At 38.8% G+C, this 22819-nt stretch overlaps 1 protein-coding gene across 1 annotated transcript in view; it reads left to right on the top strand.

The window, feature by feature from the left end:
* The window catches only part of LOC128736368 (uncharacterized), a 31089-nt gene extending 9401 nt beyond the window's left edge, over positions 1-21688 (top strand). Inside the window, exons 4-11 of the mRNA XM_053830844.1 lie at positions 14800-14968; positions 15030-15113; positions 20290-20423; positions 20481-20617; positions 20733-20966; positions 21038-21200; positions 21272-21437; positions 21504-21688. Of these exons, the coding sequence (XP_053686819.1) occupies positions 14800-14968; positions 15030-15113; positions 20290-20423; positions 20481-20617; positions 20733-20966; positions 21038-21200; positions 21272-21437; positions 21504-21688 (1272 nt within the window). The remainder of the gene's footprint in view (positions 1-14799; positions 14969-15029; positions 15114-20289; positions 20424-20480; positions 20618-20732; positions 20967-21037; positions 21201-21271; positions 21438-21503) is intronic.
* The last annotated feature ends 1131 nt before the right edge of the window (positions 21689-22819 follow it).

Genomic DNA, 22819 nt, shown 5'->3' with positions numbered 1-22819 from the left:
TATGGCACATTTCAAGTATTTGCAGTGCTTGAACTCGATTGTCTTGATTTAAAATCGTTACTTTAGACAGATCAAAATTATGATCATTATCTATCATGTGTACCATCAGCGCCATCTTTTTGAACTCATCTTTTTGGTTACTCTCCGCACTGCCCGACGCATTAAACTCTTGATATCGTTTCATAAGTGAACGATGACCAGACAAACGTTGTTTGAGTTGTTGTGTTGTTAACCCAATGTATGCACTGTCGCAGTCTATGCAAGGTATGCGATAGATTACATTGCGCTTAAAAAGTTTTGGAGTCGGATCTTTTAATTTTGAAAATAAAACTGAATTTGTTTTCGCGCACTTAAAACCCAATTTAACGTTTTTAAAGTTTCTGCGTATTATTCTTGCAAGTGCGGGAGTTAGAGACTCAACGTGATGAAGAGATCGATAAACTTGTGGTGTATTCTCAGTAGCAGCACCACTATTTTCATTTCCATTTGCCACTCTGTTCATCAAGCGGTTGACGAGAGCGATCGGGTAATTGTTTTTAACCAAATACTCACGCACCGTTTTCTTCTTCTCTGCTAGCGATTTGCATGTTGATAAGCGAAAAACTCGACTTATGAAACCGCTGGCCGTGTTAAGCTTCTGTGTTAGTGGATGTAACGAAAGATAATTTAAAATTCGTCCCGAAGAAACGGATTTCATGTACCAGTCGGTGACGATTTTTTGTTCCTCGGTTCTTATTAGAATCATATCTAAATAGGGCAAACGGTTTTCGTTTTCAACTTCGCACGTGAACTGAATGTGCGAGTTGTACGCGTTGAGAGCGTTCTTAACATGTTCGATTTTGTTTAGGGGAACAGCGGCTATCAAATCGTCCACATATTTTTTAACAAATGGAATGGGAATATCGATCATCTTCAGCACATTGTCTAGTAGCGTTTCCATTACGAGGTCAGCAAGTGCCGGGGAGAGAGGATTCCCCATTGCAGTGCCTGCCAATTGCCGAAAGTACATGCCACGGAAGACGAAATAACTGGAGGAGAGATTAAATTCGATCAGTTTTATAAACAAGTCTATGTTTTTGATGGTTGTATTTTTCTCAATTGCACTCCAATTATTTCGCACCGCTTCAATTACCAAGTGTCTTGGTATACACGTAAACAAGCTGACGACATCGAATGACACCAGTACATATTCTGGTGGTAAGCTTACATTGTTTATGAATGAGCAAAATTCATATGAATTTCGCACATTGTATTTGTTCTGATCTATCGATTGTCGTAGTATGTTCGCCAGATATTTAGAGAGATCATAAGTTGGGCAATTAATGCATGATAGTATGACTCTGAGAGGGCTACCCGGCTTGTGTATTTTGGGTAGACCATAAATTCTGGGACAAGTAGCGTGATACGTGATCAACCTAGACTTGGTTTGTTGGTCGATCATTTTCTGATCGTACAGAGCATTCACCAGCTGGTTGTTTTTCGTTTGAATTTTGCTCGTGAGATCTGTATCGATCCGTTCGTATGTATTTATGTCGTCAACAAGGGATTGCATTTTAGACTCATATTCGTTTCTATTCATTATAACTGTTTTGTTTTCCTTGTCGGCCGGTAAAATACATACGTCCGGATTGTCGCGTACGAACCTGCTGCTAATGTGATATGCTTCTGTCAGAAAACGATTGACTTGATCGGAATACGGGTTGATTAAACCGTTTTTTCTTTTGTATATATAATTTTGCATGACATTGGCAAGTTGGTTACGGTATGCTGCCTGTAACGTTTCGTCAGGTTCAAGTTTAATAATCGATTCTAAGTCTGCAATAATTTTGAAATAAGGAATTTCGCGATTATTCTCAAAGGGTAGAGCGAATTTTGAACCATAACCTAACAAAATCATCGTTTCGTTTGGAAGCGCTACATCCGTATTATTGCATATAAAAGCTTCGTTTACAGTGAAAATAATCGAACTGATCGAATTTAATCTCTCCTCCAGTTATTTCGTCTTCCGTGGCATGTACTTTCGGCAATTGGCAGGCACTGCAATGGGGAATCCTCTCTCCCCGGCACTTGCTGACCTCGTAATGGAAACGCTACTAGACAATGTGCTGAAGATGATCGATATTCCCATTCCATTTGTTAAAAAATATGTGGACGATTTGATAGCCGCTGTTCCCCTAAACAAAATCGAACATGTTAAGAACGCTCTCAACGCGTACAACTCGCACATTCAGTTCACGTGCGAAGTTGAAAACGAAAACCGTTTGCCCTATTTAGATATGATTCTAATAAGAACCGAGGAACAAAAAATCGTCACCGACTGGTACATGAAATCCGTTTCTTCGGGACGAATTTTAAATTATCTTTCGTTACATCCACTAACACAGAAGCTTAACACGGCCAGCGGTTTCATAAGTCGAGTTTTTCGCTTATCAACATGCAAACCGCTAGCAGAGAAGAAGAAAACGGTGCGTGAGTATTTGGTTAAAAACAATTACCCGATCGCTCTCGTCAACCGCTTGATGAACAGAGTGGCAAATGGAAATGAAAATAGTGGTGCTGCTACTGAGAATACACCACAAGTTTATCGATCTCTTCATCACGTTGAGTCTCTAACTCCCGCACTTGCAAGAATAATACGCAGAAACTTTAAAAACGTTAAATTGGGTTTTAAGTGCGCGAAAACAAATTCAGTTTTATTTTCAAAATTAAAAGATCCGACTCCAAAACTTTTTAAGCGCAATGTAATCTATCGCATACCTTGCATAGACTGCGACAGTGCATACATTGGGTTAACAACACAACAACTCAAACAACGTTTGTCTGGTCATCGTTCACTTATGAAACGATATCAAGAGTTTAATGCGTCGGGCAGTGCGGAGAGTAACCAAAAAGATGAGTTCAAAAAGACGGCGCTGATGGTACACATGATAGATAATGATCATAATTTTGATCTGTCTAAAGTAACGATTTTAAATCAAGACAATCGAGTTCAAGCACTGCAAATACTTGAAATGTGCCATATATTTACGGACCAACTTACAATAAATTTTAGAACTGATACGAATAATTTAAATGTGGCATATTCGGGTATTTTGCATTCACTTGCTCAGTAATCGTCTAATTTTTTACTCTCTTTCTCTCCGTCTCTCAAATTAAATACAGAAGCTTCGTTTACAGCAGCATATTAGAAAATTCATATTGGAATAATCGATCTGGTTGTGATGTGCGTAGACGGTTATAGTGTAAGTTGGAATTTTAAGTTAGCCAATACAATAGTTAGTTTGTAAAAAATCCGTTTTCGTCCATTTGTTATGCTTTCAATATAGAGGGTTAAACAAAAATAACACTTTCATGTTTAAACACTTGACTAAGAAAACAATTATCAACGTTGTAAGTAATTATGTGTAATGATGAAGATTGCTTAAATAATTGTAATGTTTTATAACAATAGTTGCTCCGAAGATGAAGGCATAGTTCTTCGAAACGTCAGCTGAACGTAAAATAAAGTTTTCGTAAGAAACTCGAGACCGAAAAGCCACATCTTTTAATATCGGATAGAACATTCTATGTGCTACTTTCACGAATGACAGACGTGTGGTTCGTCTTCTAGATTCGGATACGACAACGGCTTCAAGTTCATAAAGAACTACATGTTTAATAAGGGTTTTGTGCATAATCAGCCTCATACAGCAGCGTATGCTTCTTTATCGTACAATCGTTTTGCCAAGGACAAAGTAAGCCCGATTTCCCGCTTGAATGCGCCGCTGGATCTCCTTACTAGTGTTGTTATCCGCACTCAACAGCGATCCCAAATACACAAACTCATCTACTTCTAGATTGTTGCCGTCAACGGTTACCGTCTGCGGGAGGCACTTTGATGCGTGAGCTCCCATGAAGCTAGCCTGGTACTACAATGTAAACTTACAATGACTAACGCAGTGTTAATATTACAATTTCCTAGTTTTTGCTGCACTGTCGCGATGGGTAAAATTACTGATATTTACTGATAGTTATCAGTAACATACTAAAAACTACTGATAGTTATCGGTAACGATTTTTAAGGATAGTTTCCATACCTAACCAATACCAATACATAGAATGCACATGATGCGCACTTACACAACGATGAAAAGTTGTATTCGAACTTATTGAACACCCTGTACTATGTACATTCACCAATGTATACGGAATAACACAATTAAAGGAACATTGAATGGGAAAATTCATTTTTTCTTTATAACGCTTCTCGTACAACGAATGCAATTGTCTTGCATTGTGACAAATATGTTGTGTTTGATATTCCACAAGCATTAATTGAAGCATTTACCTCAATGAACAAGAAAAAAGAAATTACATTGTGCTTAGCTGCGCGACTAATGGCGCGTCTACCCTAATATCTTTTTATCGATCATATTTATTCAGCAGACGCATCAGTCATGCTAATGTAGGGCCGACTGCCTTATCTACTAGTTGCCTATAAGCGACATTGTTGCATATATTAAGGATAAATCTTGATTACACCAGATTTTATACTGCACGCAAGTTTACTGCTGTCAGAACACACGGTTTGATAGCAATATCGTGATTTCTGTGTGATCAATGTCATCCGAAAATGTAGATTTTCATTTTGGTGATTACATTTAGTTGTATCTAAAATAAAACAAACAAAGAACAAACAGCTGTACATGACACTGTCGTGTAGCCAGCACTACAGTACTTAGTTTAAAATTGAATCATTTTCTTCAGATATTCAGATATTTCAGATTTATTCAGATATTTAAAAAATACTTGAAAAAGTGATCAATTTCATCCGAATTTACGACTGACTTACTTGCTTACTTAGTTGGCTTGCTGTTCTAAGACATAGCTTGTTGAACAAAGTTTCTCCTAATTCTTGGACAGTGAGTTGTTTTCGCCAGATTTCGCTTCACCGGATCTAACGCTCGTCCCTGGTCGTCTTCTTAGCATCGGATTTGAAGCGAACACCATCTTTGCAGGGTAGTTGTCCGGCATTCTTGCAACGTGCCCTGTCCGTTGTATCCGTCCAGCTTTACTCACCTTTTGAATACTGGCTTCGTCATAGAGCTCTACGAGTTCATGGTTCATCCTCCGCCTCTATACTCCGTTCTCTGGTATGCTACCGAGGATCGTTCTTGGCACTCGTCTTTCGAAAACTCCGAGCACTCACAGATCCTCGTCGAGCATTGTCCACGTTTCATGCCCGTTGACAACAACCAGTCTAATAAGCGTCTTTTATAGGGTGCATTTCGTACTTCGTACTTAATCTGTTCGCAGTTGCTTATGAAGCCAATACTAGGATATTGTCGTTAACGTCGGGCCACTGTTATGGTCGGGCCATCACGATTTTACAGTTTTAGTAACTCATGATATCTATGATACAATCATTGTAGAACTTCTTACTGTGATAGCTAACTTTTCACAATATTGTGAGTTTCAATCGTGTATTCAAAACACCCGTACTGAATTCAGTGACTAAATCTTCCAAAAAAAAGTTTTCCACGCGCAATGAACTTTTCTTCAGGAAATGATTCATGAAATGCAATTATCGAGATAAATTTTGAAAATGTATGAAGTGTGTTGTGCTGCACACGTAGACTATAGAAAAATCCCCTCCAGTAAGGTGTTTGGGAAGGCTAAGGTGAAATACTAGAAAAGCGCTATTTGTTCAGGTCGGGTCACTTGAGTAGTCATGGTTGGGCCACCATAATTTTAAGCGCAGAAGCGCAATAATCGCTAGAGAATGTCAGTTACGTAAAATGTGATGAAATGAAGCAAAATTAATACGATAAATACTTAGATTTTTGTTGTTATTTCATTGTAGTTGTACAATTCGGAAAAGGCAATTGTAGCAATACTGATTTTACAAGATAGCCAAAATTTCGCAAAAATGCAATTAAAAATAGGGTATTTGTGCAAATATGAGCCGTTGCTCACGGAATTCATTCTTTTCATGCCTCTATATAGAATTTCAATACGTATGTCTTAGATTTTCTGCGGTGGCCCAAGCTGTACAACATGGCTCGACTATGACAACATTTTTTGTCTTCACGTAAATGCCTATAACTTTTTTATTTTTCAAGCAATCAGTTCAAAACTTTCCGGAAATATACCTTATTCTTAGACCTTTTTCAACGATGTATTTAGATTTCCAAAATTCCTTTTGAAACGAAAGTTTTGGGCGAATTCCAAAACGTGGCCCAACCACGACGACACTCCTCTAAACACGACTGTCACTGATAATACGCCTCCGAATCTCACGGCCTGCCTAACGGCCTAAGGTAGTCAAGGTAAATAAATTCATCGACTGTGCGGTGTCGGTCGGCCTCGGTTCCGCCGGCCATTCTACTCGTGCAAATTCTTCTTACTCTTGGAAAAGTTGAACAGAACATGAACGACTTACACGAGTAGACCCCAAAAAACTAAAACCAAAAAAGATCGATTTCCCAGATAGATACCACCTAGCAAGCAAATAATGCCAAATGCCACACATACCTTTGATGATCTCGTATTTCTGTATATTTTCATAGCAAGAAGCATACGTGATAAATAATTCGTGATAAACGTCACAAATATAAAAAACACCCGACTTCTTCGATACATTTTTACTACAACCCCTCCATGTGAAAGGTGTCCCCCGCCAAGTCGTCATACATAATTTTATTATTTAGGCCTTTAAACTGCCTTTCTAAAACATCTAAGAATTTGAGAAGAATACGTTAAGATTTAGCTGAGATATTGATTGATTGACTTTTGCTGAGATGGTCAAATAGACCCCTAGGTATAGATAACGTCAGTTTTTTGTGCAGACAGATGGATGAACGAAAGTCGCGAGTAATCGGCGTTGATTAATTTAGATCAAAACTCAAATGAATGCTGATTTAATCCAAAAAAGTATAATTTTTCTTCAAATACAATCAAGAAAAGTACCTCCGAAATAAATGCGATAAACAAGAGCCATATGTTTGGGAGGAATAAAGTAGGGATCATCTGTGTAAAAAGTAACTCTACTATATTAGAAAACAGTACACATCGAAATGAAGTTTCACTTTTATGCAAAACTAACAAACACTTATTTTTGGTGAGAAGAATGATAAACTGGATGAAACTGGAAAATTTCGATATGAGGCAAAAAATATATTGAGTCATTCAGTGGCAGGTAGGACTCCAACCCAACAATTACCCAGCAAACCACAAATCGTATAATAATGTGTGAAAATCATCTTAAATATCGCTAAACAAACTCGAAATCGTACATAAAGCTTAATAAAGCGCAACCTAGTTTACATTCATTCGTACAAAATGATAGTAACTGATTCACATACGATTTTCGTCACAGAATTGTATAGCATTATGGAACTAATCATGTTGAGTCGGATTTCATCGTATACATATAGGGTAAGAACCCCACAATTCGCCCCCACCCCAGAATTCGCCCTCCCATTGGTATTCCCGTGATTTAACTCAATATATAGTTGAAATATAAGTTGTTAGTTTAATTTATATTCATTTTAACTCAGTTTTCAGTTATTTGAATAGAATTCGTTGTGTTGTTTTATGTATTTTAATGATTTAATGTGGTTTGAAAAATAGGTAATGTATTTAAGACGCGATTTTTCCATTTTCAAGAACGAGCACGAAAAATAAAATTGAGGAAAAGTAATGGAAAATCGTATCTCTTTGCACTTTTTTCGCATCAATTTGGTTATATCTGTTTCAAATTTCATAATTGTGCTTTTATTTTGATATTTTATCGCAATTCTGCTGAAAATAGAACATAAATGCACTGGGCGAAAACTGGGTATTGTAAATCATATGAGTTCCAAAATTCGCCCGGGTCGAATCTGTATATACTTAGCCGAACTTACTGCGTGAACCAGTTTTCGCCCTCATCTATCAAATATATGCAAATATGCCACACATAAGCAAATGCAAGTCACAATCGATTAGTTTGTTCGCTGATTTATGTTTATCAAAATGGTGAGTAAAAGTACAGAATAAATAATATTTTGATGCAGAAAGCACATCATATCTTCATTTCAATTCATCTACCAAAAGAATTACCTGCTAAACATGGGCTAATGGGGTTTCTACCAAACGAACTGTTGAATTAGCAATAATCGACATCGAAATTGATAATAAGATTAAAACCGCACGAATTAATAAGACGCGCATAATATTCTCAAAAATCACAATTTTTCTTGTCATGAGAATAAATCTGACTATTGGAAAATCACACGAAAAATCCGTCTACTATTTTAAAGCATCTAAGCGCAATAAAATTGTTGTCATGAATAAGACTTTGAAAAGTATTTAATGTTCATTGCAGACAACAAAGAAATAATCGTGTTGATAAAATAGAATATTTCGATAATATCATGAAAATTCTAATAGCTTAGCATTACAAACCCGGTCTAACCAAAAATGCTAGTTAAGAATTCCAAGTTATGTCAAAAAATATCCTAGTTGAGTAGGTAAGATGGGTATGCTTACCAGTTACCAGGAATATTTAATACTGTAAACCGACATACCCATTTACAGACAGTGATTTACTAAACAATTTTTTTTCTTCATCTTTTTATTGACTATATTAAGCAGTTAAGCTTAGTTATTTCTTGGGGAAGAGGTTAGGTTGTGGACTCGAGTCTCACCTTCGATTAGTCAATATATATAGCCGAATATCAAGATTTTCCAGTTCAACTAATTTTTTATTGTTCACAGTAAACATTTACTCTTTCCCAAAAAATTACTAAACAATGATATAAGTAATCATTAAGTTTATTTAAACTATTAAAATAAACTTTGTACCATTCTGTAGGCACTGAATTGTATTTATTCGCCCACATATCAATAGTGAAAATGAATTCAACAAAGGACCAGAAAAAGCACTATTCATTTTAAATATCTTTGACGAGTGTCAAAAGCCTTATTTTACTGCAATGAAAATAAACATTTAGTAAAAACCCACCTTCTCTGTGTTTTTTAGTTTTACTGAATCAGGTATCAGGAGGTGATGATGATCAGTTTATTTCAATTTAGATTAACATTTAACGAATTCCTGATACAAATTGATTGCCATATTAAGCACTGGATAGACATAATCTTAAAGTTAAATAATAGTAACAACAATTCTAACAAAATAATTGAGGTTATTTGGGAAATTTGCAACAAATAACAAGTGGGCGAAATCTGGGTCACATGGGGGACGAATTTTGGATCGCTATGGGCGAAATGTGGTACTAGAGGTTCCTGCACAAAATTGGCTTTTTTGCTATCAAATTTCAATTTTCGCGATTCCTAATAACCAAAATAGATAGAATATTAATATATAGTCCTACTTGTCTGAGTTCAGGGCTGATTTTATAATAATATGGCGATTTATTCATTTTACAGCATAGAAACCTGATAAAAGGGGCGAATTCTGGGGTCGTTACCCTACTTATGAATGTGAATTGTTTTCATATCATTTGTAGTACGTATATCTCCTCCAAAACAGTACGCATATGCTGGTTTCGTGCATCGAATGCGAGTTTTCTAGATATATATGGGTACATATATCATATTTGTTACTTTGATATACGTACGAACATGTTTGCTGGGTAATATTGACAAACCTTTAACACTAGATATACCAGCATTTTAAATATACCTATTTATACCAAAACCAGTCAAAATGACTGGTGGATAAGAAACGGTTGGTGAACGACTGAATAATGTGCAACACAGACCCTATAGTGCTCCTTAGCCTCTTATCCAGCAACTTTTATCTCCACCGCCTCGTGGTAGGGTAACCAACCTGTTTTGGACCTCATCTGCAGCTGTACATAATTTGGACACTTTTATTTGATTTTGCTGTAAGTGTCCAAATTATGTACAGCTACAAATGGGGTCCAAAATAGGTTGATTACCCTACCAGCCGGAATACGAGCAACCTTACCAGAGGTGTGGTAACCAACACTGGTGGAAACTAAAGTCGTATACCGACAGGCAAGGAGGCACTGTCTTGTCTCGGCACTATACGATAACAGCCCCATCATGAGACTCGGCAGCATAGCCCTAGTAAGGCAAGCTTTTTATATCTAAAATATTACGAAAAATCAAGAAAATTCAACTCGAAACATTTAACATGAACAGGCGATGAAACAAGGATTTGGAATGGATGCCTCCTACCTGGAACGGTAAAACCAAATTTCGTGGATGGCGACAGAATGTTGCTCGTTCAGTTAGAACCGCAAAAGTTCGACATTGTGGCACTACAGGAGATCTGTCGCAAAGGCGGGAAGGTTTGGGGGATCCGTGGCGGCAAGGCCCAATTTTGCCAGAACGATGGAGCAACCAACGAGCTTCGTAGTGATGGGCAGAATGCAGGATCGGGAGAGGATATATGTGTTGAGGATAACAGGCCGCTTCTTCAACTACACCATCATAAACGTGCACTGGTCACACGAAGGTAGACCCGACGACGAGAAAAAAGCGTTCTATGTCCAGCAGGAGGCAACATACGATAGCTGCTCGAGTGCTCGCCACGGGATATCATCGTCATTGGCGACATGAACGATCAGATCGACAGGGAAGCAATGTATAGTGATAACGCCCAGCGATGCATCAACTTTGCAGCTTCCCGAGGCCTGGGGATCAGAAACACATTTTTTCCCCACATAGATCTACGAAACCACCAGGAGATCACCTGACCAACCAAGATTGAACCTAATCGACCATGTTCTCATCGAAGGTTGGGTTTTCTCGAATATCACCAACGTACGCTCCCTACGGGGTACGGATCTCGACTCAGATCATTACCTAGTAGCAGTACACGTGCGCTCAAAATTATCGACGGTATATACCTCACGACAAAGCCATCCTCGGTTAAACAATCGATAATTAGACAACCCGTAATGTGATGAGAACTACGCGCATACTATGCGCCTTCCTCTGTGGCCAGGTGCTTCGACCCTCGAAGATAAATGTAGCAGGATACGTTCGGCCATCAGTGAGGCCGCAAAACGCCAGAAGGAGAGCTAGAACCACTATTTCAGGCCAGTGAGATGCGTGAGATGCGTAAAGGATACACACCGAGCCCTGATATGTGTAAGAACGAGCAGGGAAACCTGGCCACAAACGAGCGCATAGTGGTTGGTGAGTGGAAGCAGTTCTTTGATAGGGATCTCAATTGCTGATATAGCAAAAGAAAATGGAGCAAAAGTGAACGTATGAGAGCCTAAGGGCGTTTCGACTTCCGATCTCAAAGAGATCCGGCGAGAAATCGGTCAGCTGAAGAATAGAACCGCCGAAAAGGACCGACTCTCGACAAAACTCTACAAAAATGGCCAAGAGCCATTAGGAACGGCATTTCACTGAATAATTTCATGCTTCGGACTCACCGTTCTCCAGAAATGCTAAATTTCTTCATAGAATCTTGCACCAGTCATTTTGACTGGTGATGGTATAAATGGCAAAAACAAAAATTATATTTGTTACTAATATATATAAAGTAACATTAGGTTCATAAAATGTATTCTCTACTTATAGCTACAAAAGTCATAACATCGTTTCTAAAATCAAATGTTAGATGTTGTAGAAATTTCAAATTGAAATTGCACGACCAGTCAAAATGACTGGTCTGGTATATCTAGTGTTAAATGAAGCACAGGGATCAGCTATACTTTTATATGAACTAAAATTTTATTAAATTTCGCTCTTCAGTTAACTTTGAAATGAAATTATAACTCTTTCTTTGGTGTTGAAAATTCAGATGGTAAAACCACGGATTTTTCTTCAGCAAAGTCTGGCAACACTTAAGCGTTCATCAATTGGCAAAATTGTGGAATCGGGCTACTGATACAGTACCATGAGGACTCTTGTTAATTTCAACATCTGTTCATATTTAATCGGTTTGATAATCAATGAGACTCTTTAAAACGATCTTGAATGATATATCTTTTCTTTTGGATTGAACTCTGAGTAAGAATAAGATTTAGATACTTACTACTTTTAGTGTTTTGACACGCAATGAAGGTTCTGAAAATCGGAAAGCTGTTGTAATTTGCGAATTTGCTTACAGTCTGTTTTCTGTTTTTAGGTGTAACCCATATTAAGGGCGATCCCCTACCGAGTATCTCACCCTGTGCGACTCTATACTCCATGTTAGTAGCGACATAGAATAAGAAATGTCTGAACGAAGAAATATCTATCGCTTCGCGTTAAGAGTCGAACTTCAAGGCCAGCATTGAGACGCATTGGCACGAGGTTTTTCTAAACATTTCGTAAAAATTTCATCAAATCATGCTGAACTATAATTTTCTTGGCCATCTGAATCAGAGCTTAGTCGTTCCTCCCTTCAAAATATGACTGATTGTGCCTGGTTGTATAATAACTCCCCGAAACAAAGGCAAGAAACCAACAGTAGAACTTTCGCTTTCGGTTAAACTGTGTTCACGTGTACCGTTGAGCGTTCCGTTGAATCAAAATGAGGTAAAAATTGACAAAACCCGCTACCCGACTTAGGACCGAAGCAGTTAAAACGCGTGTTCGCCTTTAGTAAAACACACAAAATCATCGAGCTAGAACTAAAATATGCGCCTCCGGTTGTACCTTCGCTTTCGGCTGAACGTGCGAAGAATCTGTCTGTCTGACTGTCTGTACCAAGGTGTGCCAAGCATACCTTCCATAGCTGCTGCTATGACGCATCTTATACTTAATAACTGCTTGGTGGTTTCTAGATAAACGAAGAACTAGGGTGGTTATTGACGCATGTGCAGTGTGCAGATTGTGGAATCGACTCGTGCACTTCGACCGTTTTAACAGGAAATTCACAATCACTAGATAAATTAGCAAAAGAGGGTTTTAGTCACGCCTCAGGTGTGTTTTGACAAATGTTAGGACGGATGACATTAATAGTGATTAGAGTAAGATGGAACGATTTAGCCTCATCTTATCAAGACTTAATGTTGAACAATGAGCAGAGGAGTGAAGGACCTGAGAATTAACCGCGCCTATATAATGATATTTTGATTGGTTATTGAGTCTAAATACGGTAGGTGTGAAGAACAGGGCCTTTAATACCCAGATTACCAATATTCTCTGTCTACTGTTTCGATAATATCCAGTACATCCTCTTCTCAAAATCTATTGGAAGCTTCCTAATTTGTCTTGTAATACAATTTATAGATAAACTAAAGGTAAACCTCAGATGCGGCGTTGTTGGTAGATTGATTTTTGTTCTCCAGTTTCGCGGTAGACGTCCTTTGAGTTCTTGGTTATCAATATTTCTTCGAACTTTTTTGTTAGCGTTTTTAGGAAAAGCAAGTGACCTCGAAAGTGATAAAGCTTTAAAAAAAACTAAAATACAGGGATAACGCTTCTATAAATGAGAAATTTAGACTGCTGTCAAATTCGGTAATTTCAGTTAAGGTGGGTCTTGTGCAATATTACGAATCGTTAACGTTTGACTTCAACTTATTCAAAGTTATCAGTTTCAACACGCCTACATCCTCATGCTCTGAACATATCATCTAAAAGGTTAAATATACACTTCAACTAATGAACATAGTTACATCATTTTCTGTCTACCATCGATTCGAAAGATTTCAACTTTGGTAAGTAAAATCAAAAGCAGAAGCTCCTCGCGGGATGACCTCGTATTTCTATGCATACAAATGAAGGCTTCGGTGTTATTCTGATTGGAAAGATAAGATTCCGCGCAGCAGCGTAGGCTTCATGGCAAGCAAGCAATAAACATTGTATAGCACAAAGATCTCCTCACCCCACAAGCCGAACAGTGCGAGCCAAAGCGGCAGGTAGGAGGAACCAGCACCCAGTAATGCGTTGGAACTTTCGGTTTCAGAACTCCTCATGCGTGCAGAAAACCTCCTGCTTCTCCTCCGGCTAATTGGAAGTGACCAGCCGATGGTTCCACACTCTGTTGCGGCCATCGGCGAATCCACAAGAGCAGTGCCAGCAGTATGAACTTCTTTGATTTAATTGCTTTCAGATGGTTTTCAATGTCATTGTTTTGAGTTGTCATGCGTAAAATTTACTGCAGCTAGACTTTCCTTGACACTGACGTTGACAGGTTAAAGGACGCCGCGGAGCGTCGCATCGTGACAACGATTCCATCGAAATATGACCGTATAATTGGCCGACAATTAAATCGGTAATTAAATTGAAATATTGTTACTTTTCAGTATAAAACTCTTAACCTAGAGTTGAAAAACTGTTAATTTTTTTTTTTGGATAAGCTTACGATTCACATTTTATGATTCATCATTAGCAGTAAAAGATTAATCACCCGCGTGCTCTACTGATTCTACCATAGGACATTCACTAAACTACTGCAATTTGGTTCAAGGTCGCCACTCACGCCTGCACACAACCTCCCAACTGGGTGGGCTGGGCGCGATGGTTGAAAAGGCAGTTAATTTCCACTTTGTTTTCTGCGGCCATCAACTTGTGTGCATGTAGGTACGTACGGACGAAAGCGAGTCATTTAGTTGCACTGCCCGGTTCAAATTGACGCAATATCCTGTGTGAGTGTATTTTTTATTTATTTGTATCCACGCCTCGGCAACCCAACCGGCATTACTATGTCAGTGCTAAATAATTGCTGCAAAATGTGCCCATGCTATAACGACGTAACTAATTGACTGTAAAAAGGTGCCTTGTTCTGTTAACGCTTGACGCCAACATATTAAGCGATACCTATCGAATTAGAGGCTGCTCAGGAGATATGTCGAATTTACTATCAGCATGAATAAGTAAAAGATTTGCAATTTTTTCAATCAGGTTGTCTACGTATCCGATACGGCCGGGTACATTCCGTTGACGGCCATACAGGCAAACCATCCCCGGGTACCGTCAGCATACGGTAGTGATATTGATTCGTCCTGGCGTCCAGATCCTTGGGATCGAGATTACAATCGACGCTATCGGTTCAACAACACACGAGTGCAACGTAAGTTAGCTCCAATTCGTTAATAATTACAAAATAGTAACAGTAAATCATGTTTCCGTAGATATCGAGGCAGAGTGTCAGGATGACTATATGAAAATACGCATCGGTTTCAATGGTTCATTCAATGGGCTTCTCTATTCGTCAGGTAAGTGCAGACGGTTAAGTTCCATTACATGTTATACGCATTCTTGCAATCTAGACTTAGGGAGATTACTGAAGAGGCAAAATTTTACCAAAATTCAAACACTGTTCAAACACAAACAGTCAAGCCATGATCGATCTGAAAGCTAAAGTCACCATTTGGATGCCTCCAGGTGTGTTTCCGAATATTCAAACGTGGAAAGTACATAGGTGTTACAGATAGCCATGTCTCTGGTCGCGGCGAAATTCATGAGCCTCAGTTATAATTGGTCGACAGATGAAGGCTATCTCAAGCAACAATTAAAAGTTTTATTACGTTTCTCTAGTAATTTTCTTGACCAATTTCATAAAACCGCTAATAAAACTATGAGATTCACCAAAATTTCCTGATGACCGCTATAAAACTGCCTTCCAACCAAGGGGCCCACTCTTCTAGAAGGTTTATGTAACCTCTTTAAGAATCAGATTATAAGCTAAAGTAGTTTAATCATACTCTAGAGAAAGCAATAATAAAACCGGTTACATTCATTGCATTGACAGTAGAGATGGTCGGGTAGCGGTAAATTTGCCCGAAACCCGCACCCGTACCTGTACCCGCCGGGTTCGGACCGGGTTCGGGTATTGAAAAAAAAAAATTTGCGGGTTCGGGTCGGGTACGGGTTCCTAATTTTTGTTTTTGAAACCGGGTACGGGTCGGGTCGGATATCTCTATTGACCACATTTAACACTAAAGATGGTCGGGTACCCGAGCCCGTCCCGTACCCGACGGGTTTCGGTCGGGTTCGGTTACAGGGTGTCGACTCAAATCCAAAAATAAAATTCCCTGACTTTCCCTGATTTTCCCTGATGCTTCAAATATTTTTCCCTGACCCTCAAAACTCAAATATCAAGCTTATTTGGGTGATTTCTGGCTTAAGTTTTTAATCCTTTAGCATAGCTTATGCGAGCTGCTGAAAACTAAAGCTAGATTTCTTCATGTTTTACGAACACATATCAAAGATTTCTATTTCTTACCAACGTTTCGAAAACGCCCTCTTCTATCGAGTATCGAGGGACAGTTATGTTTGAGGTATCAACTTGAATCCAAAGAAACAAAGATTGAGAAATAATCTAATCGACCTGTTTTTGCACAAAGCTTAGATGTTACATACAAAAAAATTACAGCCGTGTAAACATAACAAATCTTGCTAATTTTCAGTCAGCTCAAACTAGTAACTTTACCGCTGGAAGGTGGACACATGTCTGCGAGTTTTCAGTTAAACTAAAACAAAACTTTCCTGGAAGTTCCAGCTTGTTATCTTTGCTGCAAAAAGCATGGGGTTAAGGAGATGATTCCCCAAAGATTTTTGGTACAAAAATGTGCGTTTTGCTGGCTTTTCGAGGTACGGCAAAACTTTAGCTAGATATATTATTGGAAAATGTCCAAATGGCAAATATTTTAACCCTCAATGGTGGACAGTTAAGACTAAAGCTGTGTGTCATGATTTCGGATTGCAACTATCGAGGTTTGAAAGCAACATTGACTCGAAGGTAGTTCGGTGGCCGGCCGTTCGGTCCGATGACCGTATATGGGTGTTGAGAATTAAGGCAAATTCTTCAACTACAGCTTAATCAACGTATAGTCACCAACAAATCATAAATTCGATGGTACTAGGGACGAATTGAACCGCCCAGTTAGCTTCGAGGTACGATGGTGATCTAACAAGCCAGTTGTGTACGAATCTCGGCTAGCCGGTTTTTGTTAGACGGAATCAGTAGGATCATTGCACTGACCCCGTAATTTTCCTGTACTCTAACAGTAGGCTGCGAAGTCTGTCGATAAAGAAGGATAATGTCTAGTGACGGTTAATGCTCAAGACTTTGCTTTGCTTTGCTAGGGACGAATTCTATGACAGGTTCGAAATGATTTATGGGGTGCGCACGACTTGAAAATTCAAGACTCTAGCTCCCAGATCGATCGTGTTTAACGGTCAAAACTTTTTGGAAGTCACAATATACAGTCTTTTCTTAGCGACTTTGACCACTATCTCGACGTAAGATTCACGCAAGGTTATCGAAATCGGCGAAGGCTCGCACTGAGAGGATGTTGCATTTCAACATCTAGCGGTTTACGGCATATGACGTTGCAGTGGAGTACACCAGAAAGCTTGATCAACGAATCGCAGAACAGCAGGACGAAAAGGAATAAGACGTAAGTAGGCTGTGGAGGATCCGCCATAGCGCCAACAACTACGAGGGAAGTGATAGGCACGACGTGGGGAAGACAATCACCCTTATTCCGCGAGTCACGTGACTCAATACGACAATTGTCACTCGCCGTGACTCGCCACGGCGAGTCGAATTGAGTGCTGTCACCTAGGTGACAACCGTGTCACCTAGGTAACAACCCCGTGTCACCTAAGTGACAAACCGTGTCACCTAGGCGACAATTGTCACCTCATTTGCGATGACTCCAAATTAGTTACGTCACTCGTCTCGCAGAGTAAGGGTGAGTGTAACAGCTTGTTTGATGTCGAATGCCAGAAAATGACAAATGAGAAGAACCAGGCCAAGAGTCGCATGCTCACTGCGGATCACGTCAGAACAGAGAAACATGTAAGCTTTCTGCGTATTACGTAACCAGCTGAACCAGTCCCGAAGGTTGCCAACTCGCATAAACGCAAATTCTACAGAACGTTAATGCTCCCGGTAACCCTTAACAGACATGAATCATGGACACTGAAGGAAGATGATCAATGCTTGGGACTTCTGAGTGTAAAATTCTGCAATTGGTGAAAACGCTGTAGATCGCGTGTAAATAACAGTATGTATCCCGCTTTGTGCTCTTGATGTCTGCACCGTGAAGTGCGTGAGACCTGCCATTGCCGATTTCGAGCACTACAGCGAGTGAAGTCTGACAATTGTACGGCGCAAAACAAATAAAAAATTTACGGCAAACTGAAAGATAATCGAATCGCCACTAGACATGTAACAAGTTTTAATTCAACCGATCAATCTGCGTATATTTGACACGAAAATTGATTTGATTCGAAAGTTGATCAGCAATATTGCCGGGTAAACAAAATTTCCCTGATTGAATTTCGAAATTCCCTGATATTCCCTGATTTCCCTGATCCAAAAATGAATTCCCTGATATTCCCTGATTTTCCAGGTTTTTCCAGGAAATCGACACCCTGGGTTATCAAAAATAATAAACTTGCGGGTTCGAGTCGGGCACGGGTTTTTAATTTTTTTCTCAATCGGGTACGGGTCGGGTTCGGGTATTCAAATTTTCATACCCGACCATGCATGACAGCTACCATCATAATGAAATGAAGCCAGAGATGGTTCGATCACTTTGACTCAATTTTGATTCATTTGACAGTACCGTCTCAACCGAGCCAAATATGACAATATTATGTATGGGACATTTATATAACTAGTTCTAATCTACAATTTTTCTGAACGAAGTTTTGCTGTATCTTTTGTAGTTACGGTGCTACAGCGCTAGTAACTCATCAGTGACTAAATGAACGTTAATTTAGTCACTAATAAGATACTAGCATTGTAGCGCCGTAACTACAAAAGATACAGCAAAGCTTTATTTTACAAAATTATAGATAATAACCTGTTCTACAAATGTCCCATACATAACTTTGTCATATTTGGCTCCGTTAAGACGGTACTGTCAAATGAATCAAAATTGAGTCAAAGTGATCGAACCATCCCTGAATGAAGCAGTTCACTACAAAGCTATAAAGTTTACGACGGATTTCACGCCAACTCGTCTATGGGGTTGGCAGCACCCTCTCATATTTCAATGAAATTTTTTGTGTGTAGAGAGTTCTTGTAAATAAACAACTTTGCATACTTAGTTTTTCGAAAATTGGTCTAGACTAACTTTAAAAGTAGTATGCAAAGATGTTTAATGTATATTACCGCCAGAATCAAAATATTGTCACTGCAAAACTGGCAATCTGCACTGCTCAGGATTGCTTATAAATTTATCAGAAAATTTAACAAATCAGGAAAAAAGTACCGATCCGGCTTCCTGTGTCGGAAAACCGGCCTTTTTGTAGGATTGACCGGCCATCGGCTTTGCAGGTGAAAAACCGGTCGGTTCAAAGAAAGGGAAACTTCCTCATGTATTTATTGACAAGGGTATGAAAGTTAAAGCAAAATACTATCTGGAAATGGTGTTAGAACAAAATTCGATACCTTACGTTCGGAGAATGTATGGTGAAAAAGATTACGACTTTCAATAGGATGGAACTCCAGCCACATTGCAAATCTTGTGAAGACGTGAGGCAAAGCCAATCCGACGGATTTCATATCGAAAAAGGAAAGTTCTCCTGATTTCAACCCATTGGATTTGTGTAAATGGGGTACATGCAGCAGAAGCTCAAGGATTCTAAATATCATAATTTTGATCAATTTAGGTTAGTTATCAACAAGATATGGGATGATATTCCGATGGAAGTAGTGCGTGCCGGATGTAACTACTGCAAAAAGCTTTTGAAGCGTGTTATCCAGGCAGACTGCGATTCAATATAGTAATGATTGTTTGTTGCGTTCTGTATCTATGGGTAAACAACTTCTAAAAGTAAAATTCGAAACTCAGCCGCTATTTACAAAAATATATGACTTTGTTTTTGTTCGAATACATATGTGTCACATTGTACATCCGTGAGCAATAAAGTTAGAGTTTTGCTGTCAGATCATGCTGATCGATTTGGTTTATAGCTACCATAATAAAATATCCCATATGCGAGCATATGCGCATTAAATTTTATTATGCATATTGATATAAGTGGATAAAATCAGCGCTCCATCCACATTTTGCAATTTTCGAATTTTCGTTCCTGTGAAAAAGATGAAATAAATCATCGAAACTCTCGAATGTTGAGATCAAACTCGTTTTTGACAAATTTTGAGACTGATTAAACCGAAAAAATCCAAGAATTAGTTACCAACAGTCGACAAACATAAGTAAATATGATGGTAAACCAAAAATAATCGTTTCGATTGTTTAGGAATGCTATTTGTTTCTTTTTCACTTCAAGCTATTTTGGCAACGTACAGGTCAATAGTAAAAAAAAAATTCTTAGTTTCATTCCAAAAACACACCCAACGTAGTTCTACGCCAACTACGCGGTCGTATCTGGATCATACCCTTCTAATTGTTTTTATACGGTCCACAGGCTACGCATATGATCCGGATTGCATGTACATCAATGGATCAGGTCGCGACTACTACGAGTTTTTGATTCAACTGAACCGATGTGGAACACTGGGAAAAAACGCCAATGGCGATGACAGTCGCAAAAATCCAACGGTAGAAAGCACTATTTAAACAAGTGATATTAAATACTTACTACCGGTATAATTACAGAAAAATTTCATGTGGAATACCGTAACAGTGCAGTACAACCCACTCATCGAAGAAGAATTCGATGAACACTTCAAGGTGACTTGCGAGTACGGGTACGACTTTTGGAAAACCGTAACATTTCCGTTTCTTGACGTTGAGTGAGTGTTGCTTTTAACGCTATTATTTTTTCTGTCGCATCCTATATAAAAATTCTGGTTTACTAACAATTGAACTACCTGACCCGTATTCAAATTGGGATTGGTTTTATTCTAGAGTCGCTACCGGGAATCCCGTAGTGTTTACATTGAGTCCACCGGAGTGCTACATGGAAATCCGAAACGGATACGGAACAAGCGGAGCCCGAGTTACAGGTCCGGTTCGGGTAGGCGATCCCTTAACGCTGATAATCTACATGAGAAGCAAGTACGACGGGTTCGATCTGGTAGTAAATGATTGCTTTGCTCACAATGGAGCAAACAAACGGATACAACTGATTGATGAATATGGGTAAGGTCATCTAGAAGTGATAAACTGCAAACAAATTTGATTTAAAACCTCGTTTGGCTAATATTTCACAGATGCCCCGTGGACGACAAACTAATTTCCCGCTTTCGGGGCAGCTGGACGGATGGGAGTCTATACGAAACACAGATCTACGCTTATATGAAAACATTTCGATTCACAGGTTCTCCCGCTCTCTACATCGAGTGTGACGTTCGAATGTGTCACGGGCGGTGTCCAGTAAATATTTGAAACATCAGTAAAAGATCAGCAAAACCAAAAAATCTCACATTTGCCAATTCTATTTGCAGAGCCAACCCTGTCATTGGAGAAATCTGAAAGGAATCTCCAAACGAGAAACGCAACCAGAAACCAACTCTACGCTGTCGGATAATATAAGCTTATTTCAGTCGCTTCGAGTGCTCCAGGAGGAAGATGACGAACAGAAGGAGAAAAAAGATGCTACTACTGCTGCTAGTAAGACTCTTCATTATTATTAGTTTAAATTAACTAAACTAAGAAAACATCGCAATAAAATTTCAGAACCACAAGATATGACCGAAACATGCGTGAAGACATCGATACTGTCTGCCGTGCTGGCAACGTGCTGCATTGTATTATGTATCCTTTCCGGTGCTTTGCTGGTCGCGTGTGCCAAACTGAGGTATCGGAAAAAGGATGAAGCCTTCTTCAATGCTTACGTAGGACACAAAGCCCAGCTTGATTGAGGTGACACACCATGATCTTCACATCACTTTCAGTATCATCAACTTCATAAGTAGATAAAACGAATAGTTGTTTATAGGTTATAGTCAGAAAGGTCTTTCTATGTTGACCGATTTGGTAAAGTGTTTCGGAGCGGAGATCAAATGTAACGACATGCTGTGCTTTTTATTTTTCAAGCTTCGTCAAACAATTTTCAAGCTACATTTTCAAAGAAGCCATTCACAGTTTGGTTGAGGTGCACCTTTTACATTTGATCATTAAACTACAGCCCTATTTTTTACGTTCTAATATCTACCTTCTAATTATTGAATAAATGATTACAATAAGCACTTACAACAATCACATACAGAAACGAAAAATACATTGCATACCATGAGATCTCCTAAAGCGAAAGATAAAACCTCAAATCGGACAACGTAAATCTTTCTAAATTATGTTACAATTCGAAGAAAATCTTTGACACCAGCATTAGCTAAAAGGGACTGAATGGTGCTAGTAGATTTTCGAGCAGGACGGAAAGACAGTTAAATATCACATAACAATTTCTGTTAAGTTTGATTGAAAAAGTTAATATTAACGCGTAACCGAAAATTATTACAAGCACAAGAAAATCCTTTCTCCGTTATTAATATCTTTTCGTTATAGGTTTGTCAACCGTATTAACTAATTTAATCAAGTTAATAAAGTCCTCCATGGAGCTCGATCCTGCTCGAGTTATCGTCAGTTTTCTTATGATATCTCAACTCAGCTCGGAAAAAGAAGGGTAATTCATTTGTTTTCGAGAAGCAGTATTTCATTCCACTACCAAGTAATATTACTCACAGTTAAGTTAGGGTTGCTTAAGATAAAGCTATTTTTTTTAAACACTAGACGACCGAGTGACTGAAAAGTTCTGCATGGACACACACAAAAGAACTACACTCTCTCGGCAGCGTCTTTAACAAATGGTCTGAATTTGGAAACATTCAGTGATTTTTTTTAGAATAAGCGCCACTAGATATAAGAATAGCATTTTATGAAAGATTACATACTATAACTGTACTATTCCTGCTTTGAGACATTGGAGGGCACGTTTCCAGTTTACGTTTGAAGGCAGGAATTGTTCGAATTATTTTTTGCATTGCTAAGGAAAC

The sequence above is a fragment of the Sabethes cyaneus genome, chromosome 2, assembly GCF_943734655.1.
Source record: "Sabethes cyaneus chromosome 2, idSabCyanKW18_F2, whole genome shotgun sequence".
NCBI lineage: Eukaryota > Metazoa > Arthropoda > Insecta > Diptera > Culicidae > Sabethes > Sabethes cyaneus.
The sequence above is the reverse complement of the archived record's forward strand: the minus strand, read 5'-3'. Positions and strand labels throughout refer to the sequence as shown.